The 25837-nt window shown below is 47.4% G+C and overlaps 1 protein-coding gene and 1 non-coding gene across 8 annotated transcripts in view; one reads left to right on the top strand and one right to left on the bottom strand.

The window, feature by feature from the left end:
• The window catches only part of DIP2C (disco interacting protein 2 homolog C), a 293572-nt gene that overhangs the window by 53214 nt on the left and 214521 nt on the right, over positions 1–25837 (bottom strand). For all 7 annotated transcript variants that reach the window (XM_061436555.1, XM_061436553.1, XM_061436559.1 and 4 more), the window contains 10 exons: positions 25182–25292; positions 20405–20528; positions 20037–20146; positions 19811–19913; positions 18122–18186; positions 15999–16092; positions 15800–15919; positions 14522–14636; positions 1529–1668; positions 885–1021 (listed from right to left, as the gene is read on the bottom strand). In XM_061436555.1, coding sequence (XP_061292539.1) covers positions 885–1021; positions 1529–1668; positions 14522–14636; positions 15800–15919; positions 15999–16092; positions 18122–18186; positions 19811–19913; positions 20037–20146; positions 20405–20528; positions 25182–25292 — 1119 coding nt within the window. The remainder of the gene's footprint in view (positions 1–884; positions 1022–1528; positions 1669–14521; positions 14637–15799; positions 15920–15998; positions 16093–18121; positions 18187–19810; positions 19914–20036; positions 20147–20404; positions 20529–25181; positions 25293–25837) is intronic.
• Positions 12202–12308, top strand: LOC133259967 (U6 spliceosomal RNA). The gene has a single exon (XR_009740630.1). It is a non-coding gene; the product is annotated as a U6 spliceosomal RNA (small nuclear RNA).

Genomic DNA, 25837 nt, shown 5'->3' with positions numbered 1-25837 from the left:
CCACAGCATAAAAATGGTTAAGTGGAGAAGCAAGGTGCACTTTAAATAACATCTGTCAGTAGTAAAATGATTCCTGTTCATTACACTGCTGTCTTCCTTACGGGAAACACACTCAAAAATACAGAGGGAGCAGCCCCACCACGAGTTCAAACTCGACCCCTAGTTTGAACACATAAGCCACACAGAAAAGAAGATAGGTTTTATTTAGACTGTGTCTGGCTCAGTTTCAAGGGCACTTAGAAACCTGAATCCTGACCCAACGGATCTGCCTGTACAAGCCACATCATATGTGTTCGCATCCAAAGTTCTATTTATAGCCTTTAAAAAATTTATCCCCAATCAACTCATATTTGCTAACATACAACTTAGTCAAAGTGTGCTCCTCCTAAGGTTAGCACACTTGGTGAAATGGTAAGAATTCTGAGAATGCTGGGTCTACCAGGCAGTGTGCATTTGTGTGTGCTAACTGCACGCCACACCATGTGCACACAGCACGGACACACGCTTGTGTGGTGGAAGCAGCTGTGCAGTGCAAATGCTTGGTCGAGGCGGACAGTCCCCGAGGAGGCCGCTGCTCTCCGCCTCGGCAGGGCTGCGCGCTCCCCAGCCCCCACCCATCAGCTGCTGCTCTTTCTAGATGGGTGAGAATGGCAATGAGAAAAAGGCTGCCTCTAGATAAACTGTACTTGCTCTTTCTCAGCTCTGGTTATGAGGTGAAAACAAGGTTGCTAAGCCAAATTTATTAAAAGCTATAGAAAATGGCAGGAGAAAGTACAACCATTTTAATTACCATGAACATGTTCTATTGAGAAATCACCATCTCCTTTTATATCTATTCCACACACCTGGCAAAAGCTGTCTGATGGGGCTCACCTGCCACCTACCTCGAAGGTGTTCTTGGTCATACCCGAGAGGCCGTAGTAGGACATGCCTGTGGCCACCGCGCACACGCAGAGCTCCCCGACTTCGTCTGTCCTGCACAGCTGGGGAACCCCATCAGGCTTCACTGAACACATGATGGCTGAATGCAAAACAGCAAGCACAGGTTACTTTAGAAAGGGAGTTGCAGGGAGCTGGAGAGGAGAAATGAATGGGTACAAAAAAGAACACAAAAAGAAGTAGCATCTGCAGCAAAACCACAAGTGAAAGAGAACAGGCCCTCACAGTCCCTGAAGCAAGCTGTGATTTTCTTGTTGCGGTAAAACAACATTTCATAGCTGTGCACTGCTGTAAGCTTAGGGTGTAAATGGGATTTACACACCATGCAGACATGAGGATGACACTGAGAAAAGACCACATGGCGTGTGTCGTCAGCCAGTGCACACGGCCTCCAGGACGGTCTGAGCCCTGAAACCAATGAGCACGGCACACCTGCTCCAGTCTCTTGAGCCTGTCTGAACAGAAAGCCTCCCTGTCCCATGGGAAGCTCCATCTTTGTCTCAGACTCCCCATCAAGGCGGGCCCTGCAGGAAAGGCTGGGGGGTGCTAGTTCTCCAGTCTGTGGCTCTGCACCCACACCCACCCTCACCTCCAGGCATCACGAGGCCGACATCTTGCACGGTGAGTACAGACAGCTTTTCCTCTGAGTCCACTCGGATGACCCCATAGGTCAGCCCATGCATGGAGAGGACGCCACGGCCCGGGGGCTGGTTGCTGTCATCGGTGGGCCTATGAGGACAGGTTGAGTCTGATTAGAAGCACGTCAGCTGTCTGAACACAGACACGCGTGTCCACATGCCACCTGCACACCAAGGCTTCTCCTTCGGGCCCTAAGGGCAGACACAGCTGTCACATGCCCTGTGTTCTCTGCTCAGGACACACTGAGGTCTGCTCCTAAAAACTGCTAGACTCCTGAGAAGCATGGAGATCCCACAGGGCTCCCTTGTCTCCCTGCCTTCCCCTTACATGTGTCCACTAGACACCAACCAACTCCTCCAACTTACTCTTTCTCCTTGCAAGGTCAGATCTCCTAGGTTTGAAAATGGCTCAGAAGGGAAACTCAAGTCTCCAGGAAGGAGAATGACAGCAGTGAGCAGAAATGCCAGACTGTGAATGTGGCCTCCAGGTCAGACGTATGCTGAGTATGCACACTCTCAGTTGTAAGAACTGGCAATTATGTGGATGAGAGACCAGCTATCAAGTGCTCGGCAGCTAGGGAAGGTACAGCTTCACACATCCGGGGTCTGCTACCGCCGCCCCAGCTCACCCCCACTTGAGTCCTCATTGCTTCCACTCGGCATCTGGTAGGGCTCGCCCTCCATGCCCACCCACTTCCCTGGGGCCCAGGCCTCCTCCTCGCCTCCAGCAGGGTGCCTCATGGCCTGTCCTTCACTGTCCCCCGGGGTGGCTCGTCACCCCACTAACAGCACCTCCATGGTGTCCTCCACAACAGGTACCTTCTAACCATCCACCCAGGCCTCTTCCATGAGGGCAGGGGCTTTCCTCTGGTCACTGCTGAACCCCCACCCTTGGAGTCGTGTCCAGTAAAAAATGTCTGCCGACTAGATCAAGTGAATAAACAAAACATTTACAAGATCATGGATTTTATCCCTGAAAACGAAAGATTCTTCAATGTGAGCAAAGTGAGAGAATATAATTTAGGTAAGCATCACGTTTGTTTCTCTAATTTCCCAAATATTTTTTCTATAAGATTGCTGGAAAAAGCCAAACGATCTTTTTGGCCAACCCAATACAAACGCCTAAGGTGTTTTAGGACCTAAAATACAAACTATAGATAGCAGTCTGCCATATGGCTTTAAAGTATTTCATGAAGGTTTATAATGAAACTAAAAAACATAAATAGGGAAACAAAAGCTAAAATTTGCAATAATGGGTATTTGAATTAAATTATTGGTATATTTTTAAAAAAAGCATATATATCAATTGCATTTCAATCAAAAAAAAGTAACAGTCTGAAAACCAAACTATTCCATCTGTAACAATCAAGAAGAGAAGCACTAAAGAATACAAAAGCAAAGTTGCCCAAATAATAAGACCCACACGAAACCACCTGGAAATGAGCCCCAAACAGTGGAACTGATATTGATCTGGCTGTATCTTTTCCAAAGGCCCCAGTAAAATTGTAAAATGAAAGAGGAGCCTCGCAGAAACCCTAAGGGGGCCAGGACTCCCTCACCCTCATCCTCAGTCAAGACCCCATGTTGAGAGTCAGAATCGTCAGCCTGAGCACCTGCTGTGGGCCGAACTGTGTTCCCTTCAGAAGACATGTTCCTGTGCTAACCCCCTGTATCCAGAACGTGACTTTATTGGGAAACAGGGTCTTTGCAGAATATAAATAGTTAGTAAAGGGTTATAGGTCTATAAGCCAGGGTTGCTGGCACCACCAGAAGCTAGAGAGATGCCCAGAACAGATTCCCCTTAGAGCTCCAGACAGAGCCAACCCTGCCGACAACTTAACCTCAGACACTAAGACCCCAGAGCTGTGAACTGTTATAAAAGCCCAAGCAAATGAACATTCTTAATAAAATTTATAGGTACGCCTGTTTTTATTTTAAAAATCCACATGAAAGCAAAACGCTGAACCAGCCAAGACATATCCCAAGTATGGGAAGATTTAAGAACTGATATGTTGTGACCAAGAAGCAGGGAGGGAGAAGTTCTTTCACGACCCAGCAGTGTATACAGTCTGTCTTAGTTACCAGATCCACTTAATCATGAACTGCATTTATTACAGGAATTTTTCAATTATGTCTGTAAAATGCTAGTTATGGGAAGACTGAGTTCACTCACCTAAATGTAAACCAACAGCACTAACTCTGCATTACTGTAATCTATGCTATATATTATATTTAACAGAGTCCCTGCAAGTCAGACATTCTTGGCAGCTTTGCAAAATACATCCAAGGCGGCAGCACAGAAGCACCCTAACTCCCAGGCACAGTGCTTGGCCTTGCTGCTCGCTTGCTCACACACCTGTGATCCTGGTTGTGTGTCCCCCCAGCTTTCCGCAGGACCTGCTGTGTCATGGAGGGAGTGCGAGCTGTGCTCAACTGGGTGTTTCATGTGCCAGATATTCCTGAGCCCTTTACACACCAACTTACTCATGACCGTGAACCTGCAGAGGCATTGCTACTATCCCATTTTACAAAATAGAAAACCAAGGCTCAGAAATATTAACTTAGTTGCCTGTGTGAGTGGAAGGGCTTGTGGAGATTCAGACCCACAGAGGAGCCCCAGCCCAACCATTTTGTCTCCTTTCCCAACACCTGCCCTGCCTCTGGCCTAGAAGACTAGGCAATTTTTAGTTCACTGTTAGTTTTTTCATGAAATTTTCTTTTTTATTTTTTTTAAATTTTATTTTATTTTTAAACTTTACAAATTGTATTAGTTTTGCCAAATATCAAAATGAATCCGCCACAGGTATACATGTGTTCCCCATCCTGAACCCTCCTCCCATCTCCCTCCCCATACCGTCCCTCTGGGTTGTCCCAGTGCACTAGCCCCAAACAGTGGTATGAGTAACATGAGCATACCCTTTGTACGGACACGGCAAGCTCTGCATGAGAACAGACGGCAGAAGGCTAAGACTCTGCTCACCTCCAGCCCCACTCCCTCTGGCAGCCGCTACTCACGGCAAGAGTGAAGTTTCAGCCTTTTTGGCCTTATTGCCTATAAAATACGCGCACATACAAATGTGTTTACACCAAAGAGAAGCAGAACCCCATGTGCACATTCTTCTGCAACTTGCTGTTCTCACCAAACACCTCACAGAACTTCCCACATGGGTGTGTGCATGTTAACACACACAGGATGTGTCCTGGACACACCAATGAACTAACCTGCTTTAATTATTATATGGTGTTCAATAATATGAACACATTTTTCTTTCATTTAATTTGTATGCATTTGGAAATATTTCTGTAAGATACATACCTAGAAAGGGAATGGAGCAGTCAAAGAGCATATACATTTAAAATTTTAATAAAGCCTAAACACCTTCTCAAAATGGAGAAGGAAATGGCAACCCACTCCAATATTCTTGCCTGGAGAATTCCATGGACAGAGGAGCCTGGTGTGCTACAGTCCTTGGGATTGAAAAGAGTTGGACACGACTTAAGCATGCACGCACACACCTTCTCAAAAGACTGTGTCATTTTGCAATCCCACCAAGAGTGAATGAATATTACTATGTTTTCACTCACAGTCCATTGAGTGGACTCAGAATGCTGTTCTAAGCATTTTATGTATGGTAACTAATGTCTTCTTCACACAAGCCCATGAGACAGGCATGACCGTTCCTCACTCATAGACAGGACATGCACCGCCAGGGCAACGGTGGTGGGGTTGGCCGGGCAGCATGCCCAGAATGGCTTCAGAACCCGTGTCTTCCACCTCAGTGCTAAGCTGCCCTCAGCCTTACCCGTTTCCACACACCTGTGCTGACACTGATCACCAACCTTATAACTGTTTCCAATATGGTGAGTAAAGTGCATTTCTCATTGTTGTTTCAATTTGTATTTCCAGGACTATTAACCAAGTCAGGTAATCTTTTTGCTCCATTAACACCCTCCTAGGAGAAGGCAATGACACCCCACTCCAGTACTCTTGCCTGGAAAATCCCATGGATGGAGGAGCCTGGTAGGCTGCAGTCCATGGGGTGGCTAAGAGTCGGACTTCACTTTCAATGAAGTCAGACTGAGCGACTTCACTTTCATTTTTCAGCTTCATGCATTGGAGAAGGAAATGGCAACCCACTCCAGTGGTCTTGCCTGGAGAATCCCAGGGACGGGGGAGCCTCATGGGCTGCTGTCTATGGGGTCACACAGAGTCGGACACGACTGAAGCAACTTAGCAGCAGCAGGAAATAAAAAGTCCAAGGAGAGAAACTAGGTGAGGGCAGAAAAACCAATCTCAGTAAGTAAGATTCTTAGGAATTTCAAAACATCTACTCTAATAATCAAAACAAGTAAACTAAATAATGGCCGAGGGTGCCAAAGACCCAGCTGTCAGCTTCCAGGTTCAATTCCAAGATGAACAGTGTGCTTATTATGCATCTCACACAGAACACAAATTACAGGAGGAATCATCCTGGCAATCTCAGGACCACACAGAGCTGTCTTCACACTCTAAGCACACAGCTAGGAACAGCCAACACCACCATGGTATAAAAAGGGAAAATCCCATCTGAAGCCAAAGTAGAGGCCCTGCAAGGAAGGAGCTGATGGAGAAGGCCTTCAGTGGGCAGTCTGTACCCACTGTTATTTGTGGTGCCATTTTTAGCCTCTAACACACTTGACATGATCAGCCTTGAGCTGATCATGCTTCTACAAAGCCTAAAGAAAGAGCTCCCGCACATGCAGTGAACACATCAACACTCTGCAAACAGCCAGCCAGGCTCAGACATGCAGCGATGCCAAGTAAGTGGGGTCAAGTCAGCAACAAAGGTTCTGAGGACTTCCGCTGCTGGGACTCAACAAGGTAACTACATCTTCTTAGTGCCAAAGCCATCCTCCAAGCCCTCAGCTAGCCGGGACAACAAAGACACAAGGTTGAAACATAGTACTCCCCAAATTAGGAGTTATTTTCATGTAGTTTTGTCCCTAATGTAGTTTTATCCCTAATGTAGTTTTGTCCCATGAGAGCAATACATGCCACATTAAAAAACCATTTTAAGAGCTGAGTAACATACAAAGGAACGTTTCTCCCTATATCACATTCTTACCTAGTCAGTAAGTATGTAGTTAGCAGATTTTTTTTTCTGCTACATCTATTACTTACAGAGGCTTAATTTTCTCTCAGACAGAAAAGGGATCACACCATACACATTGTTTACAAGATGTGTTCTTCATTTGTCCTGGTTACTTTTCCCTGTCAGAGAGCAATCATCCAGAACCAGCAGGGAGACAGCCTGCAAGTCTGGGGTTAGGGAGGCTACTTCCCAGCATCTCCCTCTGTGCACCTCAGTCTCCATCAAAGCAAACTTCTGTGCTCAATTCAGTATAACACCAAATACAGTAAAATCAACTCAAACATACATGATCAGGACAATGAGATAACATGGTTACTCTGCTCTTCACTGCTACCTCATTAAGTCATTTTAATTTACATGATTATCATCTCCAAACTATTTCGTGTTAGAGAAGTTTCAAATTTTTGGCTAAATTTTTAGATAAAATGACAATGTATTTTTATCTCTTATGTTTTAAAAATAAGGTTGTGTGTGAAGTCTCTCAGGTGTGTCTGACTCTTTGTGACCCCGTGGACTGTAGCCCACCAGGCTCCTCTGTCCATGGGATTCTCCAGGCAAGAATACTGGAGTGGGTTGCCATTTCCTTCTCCAGGGGATCTTCCCAACCCAGGGATTGAACCCGGATCTCCTGCATTGCAGGCAGATGCTTTATCCTCTGAGCCACCAGGGAAGCCAAAATAAGATTATGGATCTCCAAACTCTGAAAAACACCCCCTTCAACCCCATAGGCTGTGTTAACTGTTTTTCAGTCTGGATCACTAGTTAGTTTGCCTCTGTCAGAAATCGTCAAATTTCAGTTTCACCTGGGGGCTACATGGTAAGGACAGTTCCACGTCTACTATCTTTGCCCTTTGTTTCCGCCCAGCTTTCTAACTACTAAATTAGACGCTTTTTCAAAGTGGAAAATATTTATGGTAGCACAGGGGTATCTTTACCATTCTTTGGAATTATTGACTTAACTACTGTGTTTTATATATATATACACACATACATACGTATACACACACACACACATATATATATATATCACACCTTTTTTTTAATTGCCAAAGTGTCATGGTACTGAAAGAATACCTTGTATTTAAAAGGGTCACAAAAAGCTTTTTTAGTTCAATCAACATTATCACAATGTAGCTGTTAAACAATGGGCTCCATCATCTATATTTTAGAGGGAGACACAATCAAATGCAACCAAGGAGAAACCCAGTCAGAAAACAACCTACTGGCATCCATCTTATCCTGGTTTTGTAGTTCTCCTGTTGAGTTTAGGCATCATGGATCCTACTTCTCCAGTATTTTTTATTCTACAACTAGCCTGCAGAGAAAAAAATACTAAACATTCATCTGGATGCACACTGGCATCCAGACACTGGCCAGGGCCCTGCTGCCAGCTCTCCAGTGCACAGGTACTCCCTGCTCCTTTGCAAGCAGAATTCGGAGGAGACTGTGACTTCCTCGCACCCGAACCTTCCAGGACACTCCCTTTTGTGTAGGTGAGAGGCCTGCTGCTGCCTTCAAGAACAGGGACATCAACATATTTAGTGGCCATGACCACGGGCGCCAAGCCACCAAACCTGGTGTCCACTCTGGCAGGACCAACTCAGAGCAGCCTCACAAGGCCAGCCCTCCTGGCTTCCACACCCAGATCCACTGGCTGCCCAAGCAGCTTCCCTGTAACAAGCTGGCTTGCAGATTTACAAACATTTGAACAGAAGACCATCACAGAGTGATACATATTCAGAAAGGGCCAAGGCTCTGAAAGTCTGAGCAGTGGAGATACAGCAGCAATTTTTCTTCACTGAGGACCACAGGCCAACCACCCAGTCCCATTTTCTACTTAAATGGACAAAAGCCAAGCGGGCAATCATCTGCTCCCGGCTCTTTACTGCAAGTTCAATCTCTTCTTCACCACAGGGCAAAACAAGCTGTCCTGGGAAAGTTATTCAGATAGGACACCAATGCTCAGACAACAGCACAAAGGAAAAAATCAGCTCCCAACCCTTCAAGTGAGAATGAAGGACTCAGCAACAGAAACAGACTGACAAGGCAGCCAATCACTCGTTTTTCACTTTTTTACTTTTTCTTTTAAAGATCATCCTATGAGTAAGTAGTAGACAAAGTGTGAGTGCTGCAATGCTTCCCATGCTGACTTTATAATATTTAACAAAGTGTCCAGTTTGTCCTCACTCCCAAATCCACAGGAGCAATGACTAGGCCTCCCGGGCCCCCACTCAAAACTTGAATGAATAGAATGGATCAAAGCTGTTTTTACTTAATAACTTGCCCTCTCACTTCTTACATGTGCAAACTGCACTTCAAGTTTTGGGAAAAAAATAAGCACAAAGCACAAAAAGACAGATTCATATTCCAAAAGCAAGACCATTCTGTAGACACAGCCATGTGTGTGGATACCAGACAGAACAGGAATCTGACCCCTAGTCACTGGTCACACAGCCTGTAGAGGAAGATGTTCCAAAAAAATATGTGTTTTCACAAGTTTGCTTGAAAATGAACTTAAATATGAACATGTAAAAAACAAGGATGGTGAATGAAACAGGTTCTAAACAAGAGTTTAGCATGTGTTTTCCTTCTACATTCACCCCTGAGACAGAGACCCTGTCACCCACTTCACTGCCATGCCCTCCAAGTGTGACACCGTCACAGAGAAATGCCCTCCCTGCACAGCCAGCACTCACAGCTCAAATGCAGCACATGCAGGTCCTCCCTGGCATCAGAGCATCACCCCAGAGCCCCAGGCAGCTGCCCCACACCCTACCTGTGTCCATGCCTTCTCCCTCTCCCCTGTCTCAGCCCTTCTCAGGACCAGACTAATGGGGGTGTGGGCAGTAGGGACATGGCCTTTCTGCTGATGCTGCTTTCTCAGAGCATCAGATCATGATACTATAACTTTATGCAGTTAGCTGCACCTAGTCAGTCAAGTGAAATTAAAGCAAACAAACAAAACCCCACACAACTTCACTCAGGTAAAATGCAAACCTACATCTTTCTGCTTAGGTGAGTGTATACATCCAGTACACAGACATGCGGGCAAGGGCTGAACTCTTCACAGCCTTTGCTGCTGGTGAATTACAAAGGGTCATTGTAACTGTACAGCAAGTGACTTTTATGCCTCACTTTACATATTTTCCATTTTTCTTTTATTCATCTATTAACAAAATATATGCTAAACACCAACCATCAGCCAGAGACAGAGAATAAGCAATAATACACCAGTGAATCTGCCAGCCTGTGAGAAGGAAGCAAATGCTGAGAGGGCATCACAGTGAGTCACATGAGCACGGGGTGGTCAGGGCAGGCCTCAGCCATGCTGCCCTAGGGGCACACCAGAGACCAGGAGGTCTGGCCACAGGGAGACAGGATGGGACCAAGAAGGGGCATGACCAGACTGTGTGGCCTTGTGGCTCCTGGTCAGATGGGACAGCAGGGCAGAAGGGCAGGAACTCGGTGAGTTGGTGGAAGAAGTGTTGGGCTTGGATGTCCCCTGGCAAACTGGACAGGATGCTGGAGCTGGTGGAAGGTGTGGGGTGTGCATGTGGCTCCAGTGGAGGGTAAGAGAGGACGGTAGTGGAGGCTTAAACTAAAAATCACGTCTCCTTGGCCTCCACCTCTCCTTCCCACATGAAAGGAGAACTGAGTCCACAGTGGCCAAGACCCAAGAGATGAAGACCAGCCCCCAGTTTCCACATGCCCCTGGACCTAGCCTGAACTCCTCAAGGGCAGGGAGCACACGGGAAGCCGGGGAGGGGCAGCAAGAGGGATAGGCTGCATACAGCCTGGAGGGGCACGGGGTGCAGGCCTGGGGCTGGTGTGTCAGGTGCGGGAGGAGGCACAGGTTAACTGGTCCACAGTGACTCCGCCCTTTCTATCACAGGAGGTGGCTGTGAAAATCAACCTAAGACTGAAAAGTACTCTTTCAAATGTACACGTTTTGGACAAACTCAAGGTAAATAACACCATGACAAGCACCTGGCTGGTCTTGAAATGCACCCTGCACTGCTCCCTAGGACCTCTCTCCTACCAGGTATGATGGAAATGAAGTTTGTGATTTCAAGTCACATCAAAACCAAAATGGGTCGTCAGGTAGTACAATGGCGTATTTGCCTCTGTGAGCAGCTCAGCACGTGGGAATTTGCTGGCTGTCTGAGGCCAGTCATCACCAGTGCTCTGTTCACTTTACTGCACAAAGTAAACCATTTTCTGAGGCACTGCAGACAGATGTGTGCTGCCTACAGGTGCCGTATCTCCAGAACCACAGGGCACCTCAGACATGACATTACCTGGTCAAGGCCATAAAAGAACAAGAGAAAAACCCAGAAAAAGAACTCAGTGAAGCAGAGATCAGCAATTTATCAAACAGAGTTCAAACTACTGGTCATGAATATGCTCACTGAACTCGGGAGGAGAATGGAGCAACTGAGTGGGAATTTCCCCAAAGGCACAGAAAATGTAAAAAGAACCAAACAGAACTAAAGAATAACAGAAATGAAGATGACACTAGAGGGACCCAACAGTTCAGATTAGAGAACGTGGGACGGATCAGCCATCTGGAGAACACGGCGGTGGAAATCATCCAACAGAAAAAGAAAAGAAACGAAAGACAGGAGGACAGCTTACGCGGCCTCTGGGGCAATGCCAAGTGTGCCGATGTTCACAGTACAGGGTCGAAGAAGGAGAGACAGAAACCCTGTCTAGAGAAACGATGGCTGAGAACGTTCCTGACCTGGGAAAGAAGACAGACCTTGAAGTCCAGGAAACACTGTGGGTGTCAGGATGAAATCAAAGAGATCTCCTCAATACACACTGCAATCAAATGGCAAAGGTTAAAGATAAAGAGAGAGTCTTAAAATCAGCAGGGGAAAAGCAACTAGTTACGTACAAGGGAAACCACCTATGACTATCAGTCAACTTTTCAGCGAAACTCTGCAACCCAGAGGGTTTGGCAAGACATACTCAGAATGCTGAAGGGAAAAACATAGAACTAAGAAGACTCTACCCACAAGGTTCTCATTCAGACTTGAAGAAGGGAGAAGAATTTTACAGAAAAGCAAAGCTGTAGGAGTTCATCACCACTAAACCATTCTTACAAGAAATGTTCAAGGGACTTTCATAAGTGGAAAAGGACATAACTAGAAATAAAAAATTATGAAAGAAAAATCATTGTAAATGTAAATACATGTAAAGGTAAATAAATGTAAAATCTCACTGGTAAAGGCAAACAGGTAGTGGCAGTGGTAAAGGTAGTGGATCAACCACCTGTGAAGCTAGTAGGAAGGTTCAAAGACGAGAGTAGTAAAATCTACATCCGCAATACGCAGTTAAGCAACTCACCAAAATAAAAAATGTAAGTCAGGACATCAAAAACAAAATGGAGAGTAAAAATGGAGTGCTTTTAGAATGTGCTCAAACTTACTGAAAACTTAAGTGACCATCAACTTAAAACAGATGCATATATACACAGGTTGAAATATACAGTACTCACTTCAGTAGCACATATACTAAAACTGGAATGATACAGAGAAGATTAGCATGGCCCCTGTGCAGGAATAACATGCAAATTCAGGAAGCATTCCATATTTTTTATACTTAAGGCTGATTCATGCTATTGTATAGCAGAAACCAACATTACATTGTAAAGCAATTATCTTCCAATTAAAAAAAAGTATGAATTTCACGGAAACCACAAACCAAAAGCCTGAAACAGAATAAGGAGGAAGGAATAAAACATACCATACAGAAACCATTTTTTCTTTTCTTTCACTAAAAACTCCTTGCCTTGCCCACCTTCTGCCTAGAAATCTTCCATGTATACAACCACTCAGAGCTTAAAACTCAACATTCAAAAAACTAATATGATCATGGTATCTGGTCCCATCACTTTATGGCAAACAGATGGGGAAAAATGGAAACAGTGGCAGATTTTATTTTCCTGGACTCCAAAATCACTGTGGACAGTGACTGCCGCCATGAAATTAAAAGATGCTTGCTCCATGGAAGGAAAGCTATGATAAAACTAGATAGCATATTAAAAAGCACAGACATCTCTTTGCCAACAAAGGAAGGTCTGTATAGTTAAAGCGATGGTTTTCTTAATAGTCACATACAGACGTGATAGTTGGACCACAAAGAAGGCTGAGTGCCAAAGAATTGATGCTTTTGAATTGTGGTGCTAGAGAAGACTCTTGAGAGTCCCTTGGACTGCAAGGAGATTAAACCAGTCAATACTAAAAGAAATCAACCCTGAATATTCACTGGAAGGACTGATGCTGAAGCTGAAGCTCCAATACCTTGGCTACCTTATGAGAAGAACTGACTCACTGGAAAAGACCCTGATGCTGGGAAAGGTTGAAGGCAGAAGGGGGTGGTAGAGGATGAGATGGTTAGACAGCATCACTGACTCAAAGGACATGAGTTAGAGCAAACCCTGAGAGATAGTGAGGGACAGGGAAGCCTGGCATGGAAGAGCTGGACATAACCGAACAACTGAACAACAACATGCTAAGCACAGCAGGGGTCCCCAACCTCCAGGATCTAATGCTTGATAATCTAAGGTGGAGCTGATGTAGTAATAATAGAAATACAGTGCACAATAAACAGTAATGCACTTGAATCATCCCCAAACCACCACCTGTCCCTCTCCCCCTCCTTCCCCATCCATGGAAAATTGTCTTCTAGGAAACTGGTCCCGGGTGTCAAAAAGGTCAGGGATCGCTACTCTAAAGCATGTCTCTGGTGTTCAGTGAACAGCAGTGTGTATCTATTAATCCAAACTCCTGATTTATTCTACCCCCACCTCTTCTCCTTTGGTGACCATAAGCTTATTTTCTCCATAGGTGTTTCTGGGAACTACTGACAAATCCAGACAAGCCCTTGTAGCCCTTCTCACCCTGGACAAAGTCAGCTCTTATGAGCCGTAACCACAGCCTGTCTCTGCTAGGCACCAACGGCTCTGAGATGGGCGGCGATGCCGGAGTAACTTAGGACCAAGAGCATTGCATTTGCTGACCTTAGCAAGAGCCCCGGCAGCCCAGCTCCACACAGCAGGAGACCCCAGGCCCCAGATTCCTCTGAAGTGCTGTTGAATAGTTCAAAAGCTCAGAAAACCAGCGTGTTTACTGTGTAGTGTGTGTAGAACTGCCGAAAATGAAGACAACATAAAAACCATGTGTAAAAGGGAAAAGGGGTGGCCACAAAATTTTCGTTTCATCTGTTTACTCTGTTCTGTTGATGTTGATTAGACACTAAGTCATGTCAGACTCTTTGCAACCCCATGGACTGCAGCATGTCAGGCTCCCCGTCCTCCACTATCTCCCAGAGTTTGCTCAAATTCATGTCCAATGAGTCAGTGATGTTATCTGACCATCTCATCTTCCACTGTCCCCTTCTCCTTTTGCCTTCCATCTCTCCCTGCATCAGGGTCTTTTCCAATGAGTCAGCTCTTCGCATCAGGTGACCAAAGTACTGGAGCTTCAAGTTAAACCTGAGCCTAATACAAGCAAATGAAAATATGCATAACCTGCCAGGACGAGGTTCACTGCTCAGCATACCTACAGACAGACTTCCACTGACCTGGGAATCACAGTCAATCTCCAGAGTGATAAGTAAGTTTCTAACTAATGAATTTAGACTATTTAAGAAAATCCATTCTAGCATATACAAGAATGAAAACTCATCTTGAAAGTTGGGTCCTATTTTTATTCTCACACTAAGATAAACTGCGAAGACTTCTGGGCCTCTGTTAGCTGCTGAATGAGACCCCTCCCCAGACTGCCCACGGAGTTAATGGATTTGTACCTCCGGATGGCCACAGTGAGAGCCTCTGGTGAGCTGGCGCAGGGGCAGATGACCTCCTGGCGTAGACCTTTACTTTGGAAGACGTTGAGAAATGCATCACAGGAAGAAATAGACCCTAAACAGAAAGAAGGGATGACAGTGGACAATTAAAAATATCCCGTAATATAAAATGCCTTTGAGGTTACAATTTAGGCACATGTGGAATTAGGTAGCATGGACAAATACTTCATTTAACATAACCTACCATTTCTGTTACAATGAAAGCTAATATTCTCAAACACAGAACTCAAGAATTTAAAAAATGCAACTTCTATATTTAACCATACATTTTTTCTAACTGAAGAACTTAATTTTAATAACTTTTCTGAGACTTGTTCTACCATTTTTCACATGCATGTTCCAAGAGAGAACTCTAAACCCAACTAAATGAAGAAAACATTCCTCTATATTAATATGAGTGATGAGATCAAGATATACAGTTATTAGGAACCTATCAGCTAAACTAGTCCCCAATACAAGTTTACCTTGCTTCTTTTAAGACTTATTACTCTGCAGAGTTATGGGTAAAACCATTTGTGTATTAAACAGCTCACAATTTGTGGAGTTCTACTATAAACAGAAGAATCATTTATAAAACTAATATACAAAATTATCTGTTTGCAGATCAGATGTTCTTTAAGTGTATGAAGCTTTAATTTAGAAACACAGATGCCGCAAAGTTTACCAATGTGATCAGAAACATTCATTCACTCATTTTCATTCATTCACTTTGCTTCTAGCTTATATGCTCTTCTCATGAAAAACGAGCTAACAGAGTTTCTGTTTCAACTGACTGAAATAGTTCTCAAGGTATATTAATAGTATTCTGTGCAATTGCTCATTTATTTTATCCAGGTAGTTTCCAGTACAGAATTTGATAATGAAATTCCATTAAAAATGACAAATTAAATTTCCTGATCAATAAACCTGCTATGGACCATAAAATAATCATAATTAGTATTTCTTGAGCACTTGAGAACTATACATAGGGACTGCTGCATATCTGATGACTGGGTACCGTCTTGCAGCTAAAAGAAAGAGAAGAATTTAACACGTCACCTTTCCTCAGAATCAGGAAGGAGAAGAGCCAGGACTCCACCCCAGGGCTGTGGATGGACCTTCAGGCCCTGGTGCCTTGAGGCCCTGGTAAGACTCTCCTTCACTAAGATGAACACTAGGAAAGGGAAAACCAAAGCCCAGGGAATGAGGTTCCTCCTGCCCGCCTGGTCCTTCACTTACAGGGGTTTGCACCGTCGGCCACTATCAGCATCCGGAGAGAGGAGAGGTTGATGTCTCTCTGATCCCTGTGCGCCACCAAGGCCCAGTGCATGTCCCGGGATTTGACACAGGCCACTTTTGCTAAAGGAGAAGCAGGTGCAGTGAGTGACTGCCTGTATCGTGGGATGTGCTGACACTCAACAGCAGCCCCCCAACGCACCTTTGTACTGGCAGACCTTCTGAATCCAGGACAGCGGGTTCACCTTCATCAGCGCGTAGGGGATGCTAATCACATGCATCATGTTCATGACGCTCTGGAAGCAGGATACAGGGGTGAGCGGGCAGTGGGGTGGTGTGGGGATCCCATGAAGGGGGTAAACAGGGGGTGGTGAGGGAAGGTCCACATGGGCATGACCCTTCAAGAGGCTGTGGGCATGGAGGTGACTCCTCAGAGGGTGTCCTGGCGCCCCCAGCTTCTACTGATACAACTCAAAAGTCTAAATTCAAATCCTTTTCTTAGAAAAACTTAAGTGGAACAATCACTTTTTATTGGGCTTTCAGTATTGAAGCTTAACTCTCTAGTGTACTCTATTCATTTTGATTTGCAAACTTAATTTCCTTTGTTAAATGTTACGCTGAACTCCAAGCAGCAGGGGAGAGTTGTCTGAACCCCCACTCTTCTGTCTGGCCTGGCTCATGTAGACCAGGGCCTGGAAAAAGCACTTATTTCTTTCAATGGACGACAAAAACTAGCTCTCTAGGTAAATGGGTCGGCACTCACACGTGCAGCCCGGACTCATACGTGGCTCATCCTCATCCTCTGTGGCTGCACCCCCTGAGCTGGCAAGAAGGAACCACGATGTGGGGACACACTGGACAAACCTACCCCATCAGCTCTGCCCTCTTTGTTGGTGAAGTGGTACAAGAGGGCGCAGAAGCTCTGGAGCAGCTCTGACGGAAGAGGACCACGTGCCCCTCCCTGCACTTGTGAGCCTGCTCACCGTCAGCGCTCACCCCACACCTTGGGCTTGTTGCCCACTCCATGCAGGTGTGAAGCATTTTTCATCATAAAGATGATGCTTTGCAAGAGTGGGAGCTGTCTAGTCAGGGACAAGCCTTGTTCCAGAAGGTGGCAACCAGAAAGAGACTCGTAACTGCCAGTTCCTGGGGCAGCAACCCAGAGCACAGCAACCAGCTGGTGACAACATTCACGAGATCTACCACAGAACTCTTGAAAGCAAGATTGTCACAAAAGAACTTCAAAAGCAACAGTCGTCAAGTAAGTAGATGGGCCAGGTACTCATTACACATGAGGCCATATGGTTCTCATGAAAGGTCATCATTCCCACTGGACAGATGGGAAAACTGAGGCTCAGAGTGACTTGGGCAACAAACGATTCTTGGGCATGGGAGCAAGCGATGTGCCATGTCACACGCCACAGGAGAAGGACCAAAGTCCAACTTGGGTCCTCTGGGCTGTGCTCTTCCTGCAACACCAGCAGACAAGGGGGATGTGCATGTGGGGTTGTGCTTGTATGTCTTAATGATGAGTGTCCAGGCGCATATGGGAAGAAGTTGCTCAGGTGGAGCCCCAAACCTTTGTCTGCAGGATTTCTGCAAGCTCTTGTTCTAGTAACTTCTGGTTTATCAGGAAATAACAAATCCCACTTCTTATAGTTATGTTCCAATCACTTGTGTAAAACTACTAGAATTTTTTGCTTCAAAAAAGATGTAAAGTTTCAGCATAAGAAACTTAAAAAGAAAAATGGGTGAGCGGAAATCATCACATGTACAACAGACACAGGGAGCCTCTAAGCAGTGATGCTAAATACATCCTGAACAAGGCCATCACTTCTCACAGCACTAACAAAACGAGGCCTCTACAATTCATGCTGAAGTTCTGACCAAGGGGAAATCTGTAAGTATGTTTCCCCTGCAGCGTAAGTCCTGAAATGTTCATTAAACAACAATTCACAGAAAAACAAGAATGTTGCAGCCAAATCAGATGTGTGGGCAAAGTGACCCAAACGCAAGACGTCAAGGTTTCTGAGCTTGCCAATCTGAGCTGCCGCCCATGGGAAGGGAGATCCTGAACTTTCCTGAGCCTGAGAAAGGCCATGGTCACACTGCAGCCCCAGAACATGGCCCCCAACACACGCCAGCAGCTACCAACCTTCTGGTTTGCTGAGCTTTTGAAAGTTATGTTAGCTGACAACCGAAGACCTCCAGCAGTGGCAGCTTCTCTTTATCATGTGGGAGGAAGGGGTCAGATCATGATTCTAACCCTGACACGTAGCACATGCAAAGGTAAACAGGACAGCAGAGCCAGGCGGTCACACTCACCGTAAGGATTCCATGCCAGAGCCCAACGTCTTTCTTGAAATCCAACACATTCACAATCGTTTCAGCTGTACAAATAGAGAGTCAAAGATTTTAACAAAAGACAGTCACGGACCAAAGGACAAAGGAAATTCAGTATCACATCGGTGGCAAGGAATGGGTCTTAGAAACGTATCACTCCACTGTCTCTGAAGAAATGTTGCAGCCTCCAGTCAGAGGCTCAGAGACAGTGGCCTGCCTGGAACAGCAGCTCTTCAACCATCACTTAAAACACCCCACTCCTTCTCCTTTTATAATGTGTTTTCCCCCTCCCTTCCTTTTTCTTTCTTAAAATATTCTTTTCATGTCCCTCATATGTTCTCTCAAGAGAAGGAAATGATGTGTACTTGCAGGAGGAGGTGACTTCCAGCAAACGCACCACTAGAATGTACGCCAAAGTCTCATACCAGGTGCCTTGCCCCCATTTCAAAAAGGGACATTCAAAATACACAGCCTGTATTCTATTTTATGCAATATTTTTTAATGCAGAGAATTAGGGAGCAAATTTACATTATCTATCCTCCCCAGTGGCCACAAGAGTGACGGCTCTGGAGCTTTGGGAAATTAGGGTAAGGAATACAGGTCATGAAGTGGTGAAAAAAAATTGGAATTCAAACTGACAAACAGGGTGATCATCAGAAGTGATGTGTCTTTACATGTGAAACATCTGGACACTTGTCCAGGAACCGGACATCAGTGGAACATCTCCTGAGAGAGTGCACTGCTCTTAAGAAGGGAGACTGCCAGAAGGATGGTGAGAGAGAGAATGAGAACAGCAAGAAGAGCAAGAGTCTCCTCCATGACCCCTTACCAGACTCCAGGAAGAGGCTCCAGCATGGCGGCAGCCTGCAACATGGCCAGGGGACGCCTGATGGCAGCCTTTCCAGTGGAGGGAGCTTTGGGTATGTGATCTGACCCTTCCTCCCAGGAATCGTCAGCACTGTCAGCATGGTTATTACCTCAGTCACTCTATCCCTGTGCTCCCAGGACCACCCCAAGCAGCGCAAGGACAGCACATCATGGAAACCAATGCTCGACTGTGAAGTGCAGCCCCAGAACCGAGGCAGTACAGGGAAGGGAGCGCTGTAGCACGGGGCATGTCTGTAAGGCCCCCAAAGAGGTTCCGGTGTGCATCCAAGGGTGAACACACTCCAACCGTGTCAGCTATGTGTTACAGCCTGAACTGTTTTCTCCCCAATTCTTACCCTGGAGCCCTAACCCAGGTGTGACTATGTCTAGAGATGGGACTCTGAGGAGACAAACAGGAGCCTATAGGGTGGGGCCTGACCAACAGAATGGTGTCCTAACAAGGAGAGGAAGAGACTCCAGAGCTCGCTTGGCACACAGAGGAGGCCCTGTGAGGACACAGCCAGAGGCGCCATCACGGGCCAGGAACCAGGGCCTGCAGCCCTGGGCACTGGGCTCCACCCTCCAGACTGTGAGGCGGCAACACCTGCTGTTCAAGCCCCAGCCTATGGTGTCTGTTTTGGTTGCAGACTAGTAAGACGCCAACTAAACCGTCCGACAAATGGACCTTGTTCAAGGCAGCCGGAGAGAAACTTAATCCGACTCTCCTCGTGACTGGTGGGCACAATACGCACTTCTCAGGGATGGATCTGGGGTCAGGATCCCCCAGCAGGGGTCTGCCCATACCTTCTGTGTAGCCACACGCCTGTGTGAGGGCCTGGCAGTGGGTCAGAAGCGCGATCCTCGTCACGGTCACCCCGAGCACACTTCCATCCTTGCACGTCTTGTACTGCAAAGAGAAGGGGCCAGGAGGGTAGAGCTCCAGGCCCACAGCCGCCGCTGACCCTGAGCTGTGTAAGGGTTGCAGCACGCGTCACTCAGCTCCCCACCTTGTCCAGACCCAGCGACTCACCTCAATATACGCAGTGTCATTATTTGCATCCTTAATGTGCGGGAACCAATCTCGAGGAGGTTTAGAGAGATGTTTTGACTCTGTGACAAACCATAATAGTTTTGGCCAACCTTGGAAATAAAGAACAAGTTCCTTTCAGGCAAGCATCACTCAGAAGACAGGTGTGACACCACCTTCCTGCTAATGGCAAGATCCACAGCAGCACAGGCCAGATCAAGTCTCTGTGTTTCCAAGTCTAAGGGCATGGTCAAGGTGCTGTGAGCCTCCAGGAGCCGAAGTCTGCCACATGCAGGCTAGGAGACCTCCTGTGTGGACAGCGTGTTAGCACAGGCCATGGGGCACACCCTCCCCACCCAGCCCGGGCTCACCTTTGAACTGCGGGATCTCCCCCGTCGGGCTCTTTGGCAGCCCCTTGTGGCAAGCATCGCTCGTCAAGGCTACAGTCACCCCACAGCTTCCAAGCAAGAACCCGATCTGCTGGCTTCCTGCATCCTGGAGACAGCAGCAAGGAGATAAGGTCACGAGTAGAGGTGATGGCCGCTCTCCCGACAAAGCATGGTCTTACCCTGGGATGGCACCAACCCCTCAGCAGAGGCTCAATCAGAGAGTCAGGGCTCGGCTGACGTCTGCATGGTGGGGGCCAAACCTTATGCTCTCTGCCCGCTGCCTAACCTTGGACAGGGCAAGAGCTTGGCCTCAGTGGTGTCATCTGCACCATCCCCTTGGCCTGCTGTGAGGGACGAAGAGAGGGAGCTCGGTGTGTGCTGGTGCGCTCATGGGGTCTCGTTTCATTCCCCTCTGGTTGAACAACACCATGACCATGGGCCACAGAGAGGATCCAAGAACATGCCTCTGGTCAGGACACTGACCTCAAGAAGTCTATGATCACACCCATGCCCACCACGGAAACAAACACGCCGCATGGAGTGAGGGCACCACCGCATGGACTGAGCAGCAGCATTTGGGAGCAGACACTGTGGGAGAGGCAGGCCTGGGTGGCGCCATCCCAAGCACCCAGCTGCCCACAAGTCAGTTAATTCACTTTCCTTACTCCCACCACTCCCTCCAGCTATGATTCAGAAAACAAAGCTGTAGAGCAGCCAGTGTTCCTGGAAGGGAAACATCAGGACTGCGGTGAGGCCATCAGCTCCTTCTTTCCCACTGCAGTAAAATCAGCAGCATCAACATCTCAGAACCACATCTTCCCAGTGCCTAGCTCCCACATCTCACTGCAGACTGACAAGCTCTTCTCTACAAGGAACCCTGCATGACCAGCCTCCACATGGCCTTGAAGCCCCAAGAAGGGGAGGCAGCCTGGTGCTTGGCGCATGGGGACCTTCCCATCCCAGGACCCTTGTGAGACTTTTCCTTCAAGTAGAGCTTTTTCAAAGAGAATTATATAATCTGTCACTTCACTGTGAATGTGGGCATCACATCAAAAGTTGGACCAGGCCAGGGGCAGGGAGATGGCTGTGCAGCCAGGTTCAGGGACAGACAGGCACTTCTCTGTGACAGTGAACTTTCAGGGACCACCTACAAACAGGGCACTCATAGTGGCTCAGGGGAGCTCCCAGGGCAACTGTCAGACCTGTCAGGGCTCACAGTGGAGGCCTGCTGTCCCCTAGGTCCTGTATTTCTAACATCTCCTCCTAAAGACCTTAAAACAGAGAGGAGAGGTTGAGAGAAACCAGGATCAGGATCCGTGGCTACCATGAAATTCAGCTTTGCACCTGCTCCTCAGCATCTTCTTGGTCTGGAAACTCTACTCAGAGGTCCAGGTGCATGCCCACTTCGCAGAGCCAGCCCTGCCTGCCCACTGGGCTGAGATAAGACCCCGCTGCCTGCTCTCAGAGGGTCCCCAGAGTCTCCTTCACACACCTGGACCCCTGAAGTTAAGCCCAGCTTGACCCCAGAGCCTCCATCTTCAGCCCTCCACAGGTCAGTTCTCCTGGACTCCGGGTCAGCACCCTGAGCCTGATCCTTGGGAACCCACCCACACCCCCACACCACCACCGTGCGGAAAAAGCTCCACAGAAGCTGCTCAGGAGGCACGAGAACCACTGTCCTGCGGCTGGAGCGCTCCCCTCTCCCATGCTGCCTGTGCGATTTTCCCTGGAACAGCTCTTTCTGGCCTGTGCTGGCTGGGGCCTTCCTCTGTAGAGCTCAGCTATAGGGCCACAAAATCTCACGAACTCTCCTGTGCTGTGGAAGAAAAGGTGGACCACCTTTGAGTGAAAACCTCTCTCTCACTGTCATCCTTTCTCCAACAGAGCTGATGTGTGTCGTCACTTGCTAGGCAGTCTCTCCACACCCACAGTCCGTGACAGGTAACCTCCCAAGCAGCATTAAACGCGGCACATGACCATCCCCTACCCAGTCCCATCTCAGTCTCCCAGTCAGAGAGCATCAGCCATACTCATGAGAAGGATTCTCTCTAGTAAATGTGAGGTGAGTATATGGAAGCCCTCTTTCATGAACTCTGTATTTGTGGCCCTGAAACTACTAGCTGGTACTCTTCCAATTTTGATGTTTGTCTGCCCAAACTGCTAGCTTCTCAGCAAGTGGGTCATGTGCTAGATTCTAAGGTATGGACAGTCTGCACTGGTGCAGGACAGCGAGCTCCCTCTGAGTCCAGAGGCAGATGCTGATGCGCCAAGTGCTGCCGGGCTGGACTCCTGTGGCCTCAGGGCTCACTTGGTCTCTGGTCTACGGAACTGAATGCACAATTTCACCTCTGGCATAGCCTTGCCACTCCCCATGCTGGCAGATGGGAATTGGCTTCACAGCTCCCACCAGCCCACAGGTCTACTCTATTGTCCTTTGGCCTTCACAGACCAGCTCAGCACCCTCAAGAGGGTGGAGAAGCCAACCACCGTCCACACCTGCCCACTGTGGCACAGTCCCAGGGGGATATCCCTTTCTACTACTATGAACTTCTCGAGTGAAAAACCAGCCTTCACCCCTCATTCCAAGAATAAGAATAAAGAAATACACATGGGACCAAGTTGTTCTGTGAAGCTCAACAACACTCAAAATTTGGAAAATCTGGTTCTCCTTAGGCCCTTTAAGACAAGGTTAGTGTGCACTGGACTCGTGGCTAGAAGATTCAAAACTTCATCACCAGTGCCACTGTGCACCTCTCACCTCGTGCTCTATGGCAACCAAGCCAGTGCATTCTTCATTTAAAAGTAAGAAAAGTTTTCTGAGGACAAACACTCTGTTCTGAAGGCACAGACTGAGCCCAATTCACAGCTTCTGGCTTCAGGACAGACTGTGAGTCATCTCCTGGTTCTGTCCTTTCAGGCGTGTTCTGAGGGAGAGACGGCCAGGAAGGAACCCCAGCTTTTTCTTCTGAGAGAGGGTTCCCGGTCCTGAGGTTAACAGTGACCATCTGAGGGTCTGATGCACCTGGGAGATGAGTGAGACAGAGCCACGTGGCAGGCCACAGCCAGGAACACCTATGATGGCTACAGGCAAGTCTCAGGAACCCCAACAGATGCAGGTGAGACACTCAGCCTTCACTCAGCAACCCCTGGCCAGGATGTGGCAGAGGCAGGTGCCTCTTCGTTCAAGTGATTTTCCTCTGCAAACCAGCCTTGGTCTGGAAGACAGGAGGCTCTAGACATAAAGTAGACAAATACTTTCTACATGTGATGAGTGAACAACAACTGCCACTCACAATGATAAACATTCAGGGGTCCACTTACTGCAGTGCCCATGGAGAATCTGTGTCTCCTCCACCTGTAAACCTACAAATCCCTCCTGATTATCATCAGAGAATCCAAAGGACCCCAGTCCCCTGCATTAGGTGTCAATTAAAAAGGAGCATCACACACCTGAGCACCTTCCCAGATCAGCAACACCACCAGAGAACCACAGGGGAGACCATGGCTACTGCTCAGGGAATCTTCAAGCCCTTCTGCATTCCCTGTCAGTTGTGAAGGTCACAGGGCTCAGGGAGATGAGGAAGCATGTTATTGGTTGTGTATTATACCCCAGGAATGCTAGAGGCAAACCCTTGCAAATATCGGGGTTCTCCTCAGGCCACTAGAAGGGGCTCTGATGTCAAGGGCTGCAGGGCTCACCCCACTTCCAGAGCCACTTGCAGCCCTGCCCTCCTTGCAAGTGCACCCAGGAGGCCAAGTAGGAAGCTTGCATATTTTGTACCCAGGAAATGGAAACAGCAACCATTCCCCAATCATTTTCTAAAGTAACCCCATGTTCTCCCTTCCAACTCAGGAGCAGAGTTTCAAAGGCACCCACACACCATGAGCAGACCTTGAGGCATTTCCCCATTTTTATATCAGAGTAGCCACAAAGACAGCTGGAAGATTCTCTGGAAACTCAGCCTGAGCACGTGAAAGCCCTACGTTTTGGAGCTGGGAGAGTCACCTCACAGTCTGTTCACGATGATGTGCTAAACGATGCCAGATAAACCCAGGGTGGAGCCCCAGGGCACAAGCCGTAACACAAGCAGTGGCAGAACCACCCCACAGCCACGGGCTCCGTCTCCGTCCACAATATCAGAGAGTCTCTGGAGGACCATCAGCACCAACCCCAGCAGAGCCTCTTCTCCTCACCCTCCCTTCCAAAGTTACTGCAGGTCTACGGCGCAAGAAGCAGTCATTTACGTGGACAAAGACACACGCTGCTGTGTAGGATTCTGACGCTGGACTACACTACAACTGTGACAGCAAGATAAGTTACTTATTCTTCTTTTAGAATAAGATTCAACAAATTATAGCTGAACCTGGGACTTGACAACATCCTAACACCCGAACAAATGCGACAACTGCCACCCCTGAAAAATAAGTAAAAAGTCCACCATTTACTCAGATTTCTAGCACAGTGACACTGAAAAACAAGACACTGGAACGCCTGGCTTTCCGGCAGATCACCCTGCTCACACACGGAAGGCACCACCACTAGCAGCAGCTGACTCTGGCCACTGCGCTGACTGGAATCAGGGCTGGGATGGCCGATGAGAACTGCACAGAGTTTCAGAGACAAGGTAGGCAGCCCTGGCCTTTCCGATACACATGCTGCTGAGAGGAACGCTCTACAGACACTGTTTGCACGTTCTGACCCCACAACAGAACCTTCCAGCATGGCCAAGAGGCCTCAACAGAAAGAAGGGTTCTTTACCTTTCTGGTAAGGGGCACCTCAATGGGCACAGGCACGACTTCGGCCAGCAGGCAGCCGTAGAAAGCCACCATGGAGGCAGCGGGGTCGTTGTTGGGGAACACCAGTGCCACCTGGACCCAGAGAGAGAGAGAAGGATTAACACTGACACCATTCCACTAGAAAAAATTAACATGCCCCATTTAAAAATGCATTTTAATAAGTTATCAGATACTCTTCCTTTAGCTCATGTGGAAGGCAAACAGATTATCCACGGTCCTCTCTGTCACCACATCAGAATGCAACTATCCATGCTGTTTACATGTTATCTTCCCCAAAGGCATGTACTCTTACACAGACGAAACCAGTATGTACACACTACTTGTCTCTCACTGTTGTCACTGGGCTCTAAAGTGTGTCCCTGTGCTTCCACATGGTCTTCACCATGGTGACTGCATGCTGGGCACGTCCTCCCTAAAGTGCTGGACTCCGAGCAATGCTATTCTGACCCCGGTTTGACTTCAGCACCCCAAGCCTTGGTTTTCTTACCTGAAAAGTGGGAATACTAGCTAGTAGAACCTACATGCCAGTGTTGTAGTAAAGGTCAAGTGAGAAAATGTCTAAGGCTCACACTGTTCCTGGCACATGGCGGGCAGCCGTGAATGGCACCCACCCAAAA

The sequence above is a fragment of the Bos javanicus genome, chromosome 13 (assembly GCF_032452875.1).
Source record: "Bos javanicus breed banteng chromosome 13, ARS-OSU_banteng_1.0, whole genome shotgun sequence".
Taxonomy (NCBI): domain Eukaryota; kingdom Metazoa; phylum Chordata; class Mammalia; order Artiodactyla; family Bovidae; genus Bos; species Bos javanicus.
This window is presented reverse-complemented; position numbering and strand designations above follow the sequence as displayed.